Here is a 12,513-nt window from a genome sequence, read left to right as displayed (position 1 = left end):
ACTCCCTAAGAAAGAACCTTGAGGCCTATATGCCTATGAATGCTTATTTCAGATGCACATTACCCTTGGACATAGAGAACAGGGTAGAACCACTGGTGCTTACTGAATACTTAATGATGAGCATAAAGGACTGAGGATTGTGTTGCATTTTAGTTGGGGAGGAATTTGCCTAAGATCACAACTTTTTCCTCTCCAAACAATGTATAAATATTTTTTTAAAAAATTAAGGGACACACTGGCCTACCTCAAGGTGTTCTGAAAGGAGAGAATAAATAATGCCTAGAAAAGAGAAGGAGTTTCCTGGAGAGATAGGGTGTGAGTGGGAACCTTAGGAAAGGTTTTTGATGAATGGGTGGAGTTACAGCAATGGACAACACATGACCATGCCCAGGGAACCTGGTAGCCTCTTAGGATAAAGGAGAGGCAAGCTTGTCTGCAGTCAGGATGCATTATCTATGAAGAGTGGGAAAGATGGCCTGCTAATGTGGAGGGAGGGTGGGGTCAGACTCTAGGGGCCTCAAGACAGAAAGAGGAGCGAGCAACACTCTGTGGGCAGAAAAGCAATAATATTTCTATAAAGTTTTAGTCATGTCATCCACTAAAGTTCAGTGAAGGGATAACTGGGCACAGATTATCACAAAAATTTCTGAAAGTTTGGGCTCCTACATTAGTCATTTAAAAAGGAATGGCATGGCCATATTATAATCCAGGCCTGAGAATGCACTTAGAGATAGGCAACACCAGATGGAAATAATATGTTATTCCTCAGAATGGAAGGGTGTAAGGAGTTTAAGGGGCCCCAAGAGACCATGCTAGAACCTGTCTGACTTAAATTTTTTATAGTTGATCCAGAAAAAGTAGAGCAAAGTGAAAATTTCAGGACTGAACATTTTAAGCCCTTTCAATAAGGAAATGCTATGCCAAGGGAGGGAGAGATGGGGAGGCAGAGGGAGAGAGAGGAAGAGGGAACGGGAGGGAAAGGGGGAAGAAAGGAGAGGGGGAGAAAGGGAGAAGAAGGGGGAGGGGGGAGGGAGAGAGAGAGAGAGAGAAAAGAAAGATCAGGCAATAAGTCTAAGGATCTATGGGATTCGGGGGGATTTTCTCAGTTCAAAATTCTTTCTGCTGTGGAGAGTATTCAGATTAGCTCAACATAGTAGGGATGCAGAGAAGTGATACACCCAGGGGCGAGTTGGCCTATCTGTGAGCAGGTGGCATAGCCTCAGGTCATGAGTGGCATGCTGGGTGTGGCTGCAGCAGTTGTGATAATAAACAGTGCAGCACTCTGTTATCTTTCTGAGACCCTTGGCAGCCGGCTGCCGTCTCCTCACCTCCCAGTTGCAGATAAGCAGGTTTTATGACAGCCACCTGTGCCTGTCATTTCCCAGGATGGTTTCTGACATGAAAGTATCTCATCTCTCACTCAAATTAATTTTATGCCTGGCTTCCAGCAATGTTTTTATTACCTAAAGCATTACGACACATTATTCTTCAGTTCAAAAGGCAGGTTTTAAATATCTTCCAAAATTTAATCCACGTCAAAGAGTTCACCTGCTCAACATGCAGGTTGTTTCTGTCTGAATTGGTCAGGATTAGCAAAAACAATTCTGAAGAAACATTTAAAGAGTTGTAGCAGTGGCACAGTGAGCAGCTTGTTAAAATGCTAAACTGGAACAGGGCATGGGTGGTGCACATCTTTAATCCCAGCACCTGAAAAAAAGTCAAACTGTAGTTCTTAGCCCTCCTTCAAGGGCCTGTGGTAGCCCCAGTATCATCCCCTGTTGTTAGTGGTCTTCTGAGATCTCTGATCTCATAAAGAGCACACTGACTATCCTCAAAGAACAGAACAGGTCCCCACTTCTGTCACTGAGCATATGGTTCAGAGGCTGAGGGGCCAGTGAACTCTTTTACTTGAAATATTTGCTGTCAGGAAAGAGTTTGGTTAAAGGTACCAAATCTGTAACCACAAGTAAACATGAAGTTTGCACAACCCAAAACAGATACAGGGGGCTGAGCTGTATGAAACAAGTCACTGCAGCGCCAGGTCTTCACAGTCACTGGGTCACTGTGGTCTTTCTGACATGATGTGTGTGTTGATAAATGCATATATGTATTCATGGAGGCCGGAGGAGGGTGTCAGGTGTTCCTATCACTCTCCACCTTATTCCTTTGAAGCAGGGTCTCTCCCTGAATCGGGAGCTTGCACTTTTTGACTAGGCTGGCAGCCAAAAAGCCCCACTGATCCTCCTGTCTTTGCCCCTCACGTCATCACTGGGGTTACAGATGCATGCAACCACACTTAGTTTGTTACATGGGTGCTGGGCTCCAAACTCAGGTTCTCATGGTTGTGCAGCAAGCTCTCTTAATTGCTGAGCCATCTCTCCAGCCTATTATGAGGTTTTTAATTACCAAGAAGTAGAACTTGGTTCAGTTATATCTGTGAATCATTCTTTGAATTGTGGTCTTTATTCAAAAGAAAGCCGCAATTTGTGCTTTAGAGCTGGCATGCCATGGGCATTATCCAAGAAGCTAGAAGGTTTTATATGGGATCTCTCAGAACTGAGCTGTCTGATTCAGCTTCGTTTGAGTAGCTGGTAGAGCATCTTTTTGAGTGTATGTCCAGTCCTGGGTCTGGTCTTGCCCAAGTCGATCCTCCAGCCCAAGCTGACACAGCTTCCATTGCTATCGCTTCTTTCTGTCAAATGTGATCTCATGACAGCATCATTACAGCATAAAATCCCAGAAATGGAAGTGATTTTACTATCTAGTTGATTATTTAATCTGCAGCTTACAAGGTGAAACTGATGCTCAAAGAGAAAGCCAGTTAATGGTAGAAGGCAGGCTGAGCCCAATTCCCAACTGCCTCTGAAACTTCAAATGCTAAGGATCTGGACCTATATGCAATTTTTCTTTTTCTTCTTTCTTTCTTTCTTTCTTTCTTTCTTTCTTTCTTTCTTTCTTTCTTTCTTTCTTTCTTTCTTTCTTTCTTTCTTTCTTTCTTTCTTTCTTTCTTTCTTTCTTTCTTTCTTTCTTTCTTTCTTTCTTTCTTTCTTTCTTTCTTTCTTTCGGCAGAGTCTTGCTATGTAGCCCAGGATGGCCATGAACTCTTGATCCTCCTGCCTCACCCTCCTGAGCAGCTAGGATTATACAGGCATGCACTACCATACCCAGCTAGATGCAAAGTTCTCAGTCTTGAACCATATGCAAAATTCTCTATCATTTTAGAACAACAGTATTTTGCAAACTCTCTCTTTACTTACAGATTCCTCATTAAACCTTCCTGTTATCCCCTGCAGATTTCAAGTTGCCATTCTTACCTGAATCAGTGGTGGCAGTATCCACCATGCTGAACTGACTTTTTTAAAAATGACATTTGTGCCGGGCATGGTGGCACAGGCCTTTAATCCCAGCACTCGGGAGGCAGGGGCAGGCAGATCTTTGTGAGTTTGAGGTCAGCCTGGTCTACATAGTGAGTTCCAGGCCAGCTGGTGCTACAGAGACATCCTGTCTCAAAAAGGAAAAAAAAAGAAGACATTTGTTTATTTGTGGACTGTCACAGTAAGTACACATGTGAGGTCAGAGGACAATTTTTGAGAGTTGGTTCTCTCTACCATTGGGGTCTCAGGGTTTGAACTCAGACCATCAGGCTTGACAGCAAGCACCTTGTTGAAAGATCACACAGGGGCAAAAGCAGAGCTACACGCTGTTCTTCAGGAGCTTATCATTCCCAAGAGGACATGGCAAATGTCCAGGGAAAGGCTAGAGCTGTCCAAGTGTGGATGCAAATGAGTGATTGAGGTAATACTAAGAGAAGGAGGTGAGAGTTCACGAGGCTAAAGCTGTCCAAGTAGGCGTCTTGCAGGAGGAGCTGTTTCCTTGCTATAAAGTATGGGTTGAATTTGCCTGCTGTTTTCTAGGAAGGTTAGACATGGAAGAATTTTCAGGATAATGATTTGGTAAAGACAATGGGGAGAAGGTAGAAAGAGAAATGGGGCTAGTCTGTTCAGGGTGGCTGTCCATTAATTCCTTGATTTAAAGCTATACTCAAAGATGCCTCCCTCAAGCAGGTGCTTATAGCTCAGTGGTATAGGACTTGCCTAGCATGCCCAAGGCCCTGAGTTCCATCCCCAGCACCACTAAAAGTAATAAATAAAAAATAAAGCTATATTCTCTTCCTAGGTCCTAGAACACAGGCCTGGCTATCTTAATTCTTACCAAGTTTCCCTTTTCTTCGCTTGGGTCATGAGATCCAGGACTGAGCTGTGTTTTGGTATGGTGTCTGTATGAGGGGTAAGGTCTATTGAAAAGGATGTGTTCTACCAAGTTATCCTTCATATCTTTTCTCCACAGTGGGATCCTGAAGATGTCATCCTTGAAAGGGACAAAGACAGCATGGAGCTCCTTAGATCCCAGATGCACAGGGATTCTTTGAGTCCAGTGGACTTGACCTCTGATGGTTAACATCTTCAGGAGCTAGTCCATCAGCTCAAAACCCAAGGTCATGCATTTATCAGTGACTAAAAGGTGTTCCCTACAGGGACACCTTTGGCAGGAGTTTAAGCTGCTACAGAAGCCTCCCAGGGAGTGAGGAACCTGGAGCTGTCACTAAGCTTGGCTGGTCTACACTACTACTCAGAATGAAGATAAGACTCTGGGTCCTATGGACAGATCTGTACATGCCCAGTTTATTCTGAAGATCAGCAGGTCACAGAATGATCCTGCTTTGTAAAGATAAACCTTCTTCCAAAGGACATGGAACGTATTCCCATCAGATTCAGCCATACATATTTCCTGCTTAATATTAAGACTGAGCTCACCTAAGAGCTACTGTTTTGATTTCAGCAGAACCTATCCCTCCAGACTTGTCTTCAGTACAGATGGAAAGAAGGGGTCAGCCAGCTAGGGGACCTGTGCACATACACAAGAATTGAAAAAAAACCTGGCTTCTGCCTGACAGTCACTAACTTAGCTGCTACATGTTATATTGGATGGCTTGGTTGGCCAAGTATCTATGAGACTGCTAATACTGCAAGGCCAACAAAGCCAACTGCTCTGGCTAACAGGACTCCCTCCAGCCCAGTAAAGTATGTGCTGAGGCAGGTCTGCAACTGAGGGGACTTGTGTGCTTCAGAAGGTAGTGGGAAGCATGCAAAGATAAGGACATGATAGGAAAAGCAGTTTCAAGTACAGGAAGCCCGTTTTAGGATGATTTTGCTACTGTGACTATGAGTGAAGAGAAGAGCAGGAGCAAACACCGGAGTGAATAAACTTCGGTTGAATGAATTAAAATACCTCACAGGAGTAGGTCTAAATCCTAGCACAATCACAGAAGTCTGCCACAAGGGGAACTGGGAGAGATGCCAAGAAGCACAGCTCTGCTCCCAGCTGGCCTGTAACCATCTGTGACTCAGCTGTAGTTGCCCAGTTTCTCCTCAGGGGTGGTGCAAGTCCCAACAGTGTGAAGAATGGGGTGCTGGTGGTAGTACGTTGGCTGCACAGGTTTCTGCATAGATCCCCCCCCCAGGTGACCTCTGAGCTAGAAGTGAGTTTTAACCCACTTTGTCTGCTTTGAGTCCTCTGTTCTCTTGTGAGAGTTTGCTGAAGTCAGCTTTGCTTTACAATCTTAACCACTGAAACTGTGCTTTGAAGAAAGAGTTGAAAGGGGGATAAGGGTGGAATCTCATCAAGGAAGGAGAAATCTGACATGGTCAGAATGGATGGTGCAACATGGGTTTTGAAAGGAGGGAGCTGGAAAGGAATTAGACTGTGGAGGCTAGGGAGTTAGTACTTGGTCTGTAGCCATGGAAGATTCCAGAATAGGAAGGTGACTGAAGTAGGCCACAGATAATTGGTGAGTTTCTCATCCTTGACTTTTCATGAAGCAGGAATGTAGTCACTGATAAAGAATGAATATGGGGCACATGATTAATGCCTATTGCTTTTTTAAAAACAGGGTCTATATAAGAGTTTAAGCTGACCTCAAAAATCATGATTCTCCTGCTTCAGTCTTCCAAGTTCTGGGATTATAGGCCTGCGCCACTATGCCTAGCCTAGTTTTCATTTTTAGATGGAGAAACATGTACTCAAAGACAGTAACCAAAGTATCAGACCCACAAATGGAAGGTATCCCCCAGCAACCACAGTAAATGCTAATCCAGGCCCTGCTTAAGCTCCTAGGAGTAGGGGGTCATTTATCTGCCAAAGAAATCTGTATAATTTAGGGAGAGCTCTGATTACTTGGTTTTCTTAAAAACTTATCTAGAGGGCTGGGGGTATGTAACTCTGTTGGTTGAATGTTTGCCTAATATACAGGAAGCCCTGAGTTTTATCACAGCATAAACTGGGTGTGGTGCTGCATAACTGTAATTGGGAGGTGGATGCAGGAGGGTCAGAAGTTCAAGGTCATCTATCCTCCTGGGATACATGAGACCCTCAAAAAACAAAAAACGCCCGTCTAGATCTTGAAAAAGTAACGTCCTTATCTTCCTCCATGAGAAAACTTTTTGAGGACCATCTGATGACACACCATCACATGTTACAATAAAGTATGAGTTACTAGTCTACAGAGGCATTGGGCCCAGGGCCATGACCAGCCTCCTGTTCCCAGGTCTGACTCAGTGTACTGTCATTTTCCTTTCTTGGTCATAGTTTCCCTATCTATAAAATGAAAGTTAAGCCAAGCATGGTGGCTTACACTCATTATTCCTACACTCAGAAAGCTGGGACAGGACAACTGCCACACGTTCAAAGTCAGCCTGGACTACAGAGTGGACCCTGCCTCAAAGAAGAAAGAAAGAACTGACAGAGCTGGGCATATAGCTATAGCTCAGTGTTAGAGAACTTGCCAAGCATTCACAGGGCCCTGGGTTCCATCCCCAGCAAGGCCAAAAACAAAGCTAGTTTCTTTTTTTAAATAAATATGCCTATCAGTATTTCACATAAGACTGACCTCTACCATATGGTATGGTTGCACACTCCTTCAATCCCAACACTTGAGAGGCAGAGGCAGGCAGATCTCTGTGAGTTTGAGGGTAGCCTGGTCTACATAGTGAGTGCCAGACCAGCTGGGGCTACAGGGAGATCCTGTCTCAAAAGACCAAGACTGACATCTTTATAAAACCTCAGAAAGAGACATTATAATATTAAGACAAATTTCAGATACAGCTTGGAAAAAGCTATCATTATATGACATACTTCTGCTTACAAGTTTATTTTTTACAGATACAGCTTGGAAAAAGCTATCATTTTAAAACATACTTCTGTATGTTTTTGTTTTTTACATTTGTTTATTTTGCGTGGGGCACATGCATCACTGGTGCAGGTGTAGAGGTCAGATTACAACTTTTGGGAGTTCTCTTTCCATCAGGTGGGTTCAGGGAATCAAAGTCAGGTAGTCAGGCTTGGTGATAAGTGCCTTTACCCAGTAAGCCACCTCCTTAGCCAACCTACTTAAATTTCACTATCCGTTAATGACAAATACTAAGGCTATGGTATAGCTCACTGGTAGAGTATTAGCCCTGGGTTCAAGTCCTAGTATCAAAACCAGACAAGAACCACCACCAGAAAAACAAACAAACCTTCACAATATTTCCAAAGTTCTCTGTACTTTTTTTCTTCAGCTCCTTCACATTTTGCAACTGTGCAGGCATTGATCTACACTCCTCCACCCTTCCCCCCCCCAAGCAAAAAGTCTGTGCATGGGTCTGGGTGTACTGGAACACGCCTTTAATCCCTGCACTGGGGAGGCAAAGGCAGAGATCTCTGTGAGTTCAAGGCCAACCTGGTCTATAGGGAGTGCAGGGAGACCCTTTCTAAAAATAACAACAGCGTTTAAGCAGGTGCAGAGGAAGCTCTGCTCTGAACAAACCCAAGTTGTACTGTAGTGTTGAAGATCTCTTTAATCTGTTTCCGTGTGCCTGTCAAAGATTATCAGATGAGGCTGGAGAGATTGCTCAGTGGTTAAGAGCACTGACTGCTCTGCAGAGAACCCAGGTTCAATTCCCAGCACCCACATGGTGGCTAACAACTGCCATTAACTCCAGTTCCAGGGTATCCGTTACCTTCTTCTGGCCTCTGAGGGCTTGCAGGACATGGGTGCATTTATGCACATGCAGGCAATACACACACACATAAAATATTATTAAAAAAAAAATTTTAAAAGATCAGATGGATCTAATCGGAACAGGGCCTGGTGATCTAATCAGATGGATGTCTAATCGGAACAGGGCCTGGTGGCACAGGTCTATAATCCAAGCTGCTACTGAGGCTGAGGCAGAAGGATGGCAAGCCTGGTCAACGTGACAAAAACCAGTCTCAAAAGAAGAAAAAGTGGGACTGGAGGAATGGCTTAGTGATTAAAAGCACTGGCTGCTCTTGCAGAGGACCCGGGTTCAGTTCCCAGCACCCATGGAGTGGCTAACAACCCTTGGTAACTCCAGTTTTAGGGAATCAGACGCCCTCTTCTGGCCATTGTATGACATGGGTGCACTTATACGCAGGCAAACTACTCATACACATAAAAAATAATGATTTCTTTTTTTAAAGAAAAAGTTAAAAACAGGCTGGGCATAAAACCTCAGAGGTAAAGTGCTTGCCTAAAATCCCCAGTACCGGAGAGTTTAATCTGCCTTTTCTTTACCTAACTCGGGACGTGCTTTGGAGCAGGGCGGGTGATTAAACTGCATCAACTTCCCCAGTCCCAGGAGAGCCTGCCAGCCACTTCCTCTGCTGCAAGCACTGGCTATGGTGGCTGACGGACCTAGTCCTTCTCCCGCGGGGCGCGGGCCCCTCCTGATTGGATTCCCGTGATCACCGAAACCGCTCCAGAGGGACAGGAAGTGCTGTCCTCCAGCGGTAGGGTCCCTGAGAACCGGTGAGCCACAGTTGCGCCACCGTGGGGCACTTCCGGGAAAAAAGGAGGCCAACGCATGCGCATTCTGCAGCCACCGCCTCCCCACCCCTTGAGCTCCTTGCTACAGGTTTTGGGTTGTTGGGCTCCTGTCTGGCCTTTCAAGGCGGGCACCACTGGCTTAAGTGTTCTTGCCCTGGGTTTTAAAGAGATAGGTACAAGGTTATTCTGTGGTTCTAGTGTATTTGTGTCTGAGCAACAGCCTGAAGCTGGACTGTAGACCGTTCCACCTGACTACATTAATTTTTTTTAAAAAGCAGTGCCGATGCATGGTTTTAACAAAAGGAAATCCAGTGTGACAAAGTCTATGAAGAAAACAACAGCGGGCCGCCCAACTGTTCTACCCCCAGCTTCCATTAGATTATTTTGCAGTGCAGGGCCTCAATGTTCTAGAGTTGTGCCAGAAACAGACACTTTTGTGTCTTTCCACAATGTCATAATTTATTGAACTTGGTAGTCCGGATTTCCCTTTATAGCAGGCAATTGGCAAACACAGGTTCTTTTTTTTCTTTTTAAAGATATTTTATTATTTTTATTTTATGTGTATGAGTGTATTGCCTGCATGCGTGTAAGTGTACTAGTGTCATGCAATGCCCTCAGAGGTCAGAGGAGGGCGTCGGATCCCCTTAAACTAAAGTTATGGACAGTTGTTAACTGCCATGTGGGTGCTGGGATATGAACCCAGGTCTTCTGCAAGAGCAGCCAGTGCTCTTAACCGCTGAGCCATCTCTCCAGCCCCAAGATAGATTTTTTTGTAAACTTTTCAGTTATCAGAAAATAACCAGGGCCCTGCATAAAATGATGTCAGAAACAATATTAATGAAAAAAATTGCTTTTATCTTTTTAAAGAGAAAAGTATTGACAAAGCCACAGTACAGCAATTATAATAACACTGGCCAGTACGCAGGACGGAACGCATTAATGTTAGCAGTGTGTTCATGGCTTGCATTTCTTTACCAGTGGGTTGACATACTCGGGATTTAGAGACAGAGGTACTTTTTTTAAAAAACTGTGCTTGCTCTTCTGAGACATGGTCTTGCCGTGTAGCATAGACTGGCCTGAAGCCTACGATCCTCCCCCGCCAGCCCTTTGCATGTGGGAACATTGCTGTACTAGGTGTCTTCTTTTGGGCAGTCCAGGTAAAGGTGTTAGATCCTTTTGTTGGTCTGGTGTGTTTTTCTGAGAAGGTTTTAATTATACCCATATGTTCTCAACCTATTTTGATAAATTTATATGATAAATTTGTACTTTCAGGAATAAGTTGTTCATCAGTCTGTGACTCCTGGGTGTTGCTGGACACATGGTGGTGTCTACATGCACAGTAACATGCAGACTCACCCTGCCTTGGCATCTGCACTAAAAATGCTGCCAAATGCTGCTTGTGAAGACACAGCCTGAAAGCCACTATTTCACACAGTATGGAAAGACTCAGACCAGGGAACAGCCTGATCTCCACTCCTGCACATTGTAGGCAGGCACACCACCACTTAGCTACATCCTTAGATTCCAACCCACTTCCTACATACAACGTTCCAAGACTGTAGTTTCTTAATATGTTGTCTCCCAACTTCCACTAAACTCAAGGAAGCAAATAGGCTAGGGACACCAATAGACAGAGAAGGGAAACATCCAGCTACACATCCAGAGTTGTTGTGGAGGCCTTCCTGCCAGGACCTCCTGGTTATTCACCAACTAGAACCCAGTTTCTGGATCCCCAGGTCATGTGGGCCTGAGCCCTTTCCAATCAACATATGCCTTTGAGGCAACCTGACAAGCTCTACTCTGCTCTGACTTGAATGGTTCCTCCATCTTTCTCTTCCTGCCTGTCTTAGTACTTGGAGCCTCCAGTACAAGCTACAACCAGAACAAAGTCCCTCACACACTGTTGTCACCACTCTGCTTTCCAAAGACTTCCTGGCTGTGTATGAAAAGAGCCATTCACAGCACTCGGGAGGCTTAGGCAGGCAGATTTCTGTGAGTTCAAGGCCAGCCTGGTCTACATAGTGAGTTCCAGGACAGCTGGAGCTACAGGGAGACGCTGTCTCAAAAAGACTGAAAAAAAAGAAAAAAAGGAGCCATTCCAACATTCCATAGGCTTTAAATTCTGACTAACACACTTACAGATTGTGAATAACCTAGAGCTCTGCAACTCAAATATAGGGGCTTAAGCTCTGCCCCTGATGATTTCCTAGGTCTGGACAGGGCCTGGGAATGCTGGTTTCTCAAATGATTGTTTTTTTTCTTTCCTCCTCCTCCTCCTCCTCCTCCTTCCTCTTCTTCCTCCTCCTCCTCCTCCCCCCTCTCCTTCTTCGTGTGTGTGTGTGTGTGTGTGTGTATGTGTGTGTCTTTTTGAGACAGGGTCTCCCTATAGCCCCAGCTGGCCTGGGAACTCACTTGTGTAGACCAGGCTGGCCTGAAACTCACAGAGATCAGCCTGCCTTTGCCTCCCAAATTCTGGGATTAAAGGTATGATTAAAGTGATTTCTTGTAGGCAGCCTAGGAACACTCTGAGGAATGATCGCCTTAGGATGCTTTTAGTTTTATGGACAGGATCTTGCTATGTAACTCAGGCTGGGTCACTATGTTAGCTAGGCTGGCCTAGAACTCAGTCCTCCTCCCTCAGGAACCAGAGTGTTAGAATTATAGGGGTGAACCATCACACTTCACCAAAATAAAATCAAGTTTAAGCTATTCTAGCAAGCATGAGGTCCTAGGTTTAATCATTAGCACTCTAGGGTAGAGCACAAACCCCTCACCTATTGGGGAAGATAAAGCATTCTGCTTTAAGACATGACATCTTGCTATTAAACCTAAGAAATTGGGCTAGAGAGATGGTGCAGCGGTTAAGAGCACTGGCTGCTCTTGCAAAGGACTCAGATTCTGTTTCCAGCACCCACATGGTAGCTAACACCCCTCCATAGCTCCAGTTCCAGGGGATCTGAGGCCCTCTTCTGGCCTCTGGCCATTTCACGCAGGTGGTGCACTTACATACATACATACATACATACAGGCACAACACTCATAAAATAAAAATAAATAAATGGAGCCGGGGCGTGGTGGTGCATGCCTTAATCCCAGCACTCAGGAGGCAGAGGCAGGAGGACCTCTGTGAGATTGAAGCCAGTCTTATCTACATAGTGAGTAGGGGTAAGCCAGCTGGGGCTACAGGGAGATAAATAGATATCTAGATAGATAGATAGATAGATAGATAGATAGATAGATAGATCGATGGATGGATGGATGGATGGATGGATAAATACATGTGAGAGGGGCTAGAGAGATGGCTCAGCAGTTAAGAGCACTGGATGCTCTTGCAGAGGACCCAGGTTTGATTCCCAGTACCCACATGGTAGCTAACAACTGTCTGTAACTCCAGTTCTAGGGGAATCCAATGCCATCATCTGACCTCCAAGGGTATTTCAAGACATGGGTGTGCACATGGGTGCAGGCAATACACTTATACACATGAAAAAGTAAAAAATAAGATTTTTAAATAAATGAATAAAAAGCCTAAAAACTCATAGAACCATACTTGAAGAACACACTTGAATTACCTTGAAATCATTTGGGCCAAGACCTTAGTGGATAACATGAATCTCAAGGTTATT

The 12,513-nt window shown here is 44.7% G+C and overlaps 1 protein-coding gene across 8 annotated transcripts in view; it reads left to right on the top strand.

Annotated features, from left to right (window-relative positions):
* Positions 1-6,757, top strand: part of Tmem44 (transmembrane protein 44) — a 43,352-nt gene extending 36,595 nt beyond the window's left edge. For 3 of the 8 annotated variants that reach the window (XM_029566395.1, XM_029566396.1, XM_029566394.1), the window contains exon 11: positions 4,348-6,757. In XM_029566395.1, coding sequence (XP_029422255.1) covers positions 4,348-4,458 — 111 coding nt within the window. In that variant the 3' untranslated portion in view covers positions 4,459-6,757. The remainder of the gene's footprint in view (positions 1-4,347) is intronic. The other 5 variants (XM_029566398.1, XM_029566397.1, XM_008839038.3 and 2 more) reach the window with 3 other exon arrangements.
* The last annotated feature ends 5,756 nt before the right edge of the window (positions 6,758-12,513 follow it).

Source organism: Nannospalax galili, unplaced genomic scaffold, assembly GCF_000622305.1.
Source record: "Nannospalax galili isolate Female #2095 unplaced genomic scaffold, S.galili_v1.0 scaffold599, whole genome shotgun sequence".
NCBI lineage: Eukaryota > Metazoa > Chordata > Mammalia > Rodentia > Spalacidae > Nannospalax > Nannospalax galili.
The sequence above is the reverse complement of the archived record's forward strand: the minus strand, read 5'-3'. Positions and strand labels throughout refer to the sequence as shown.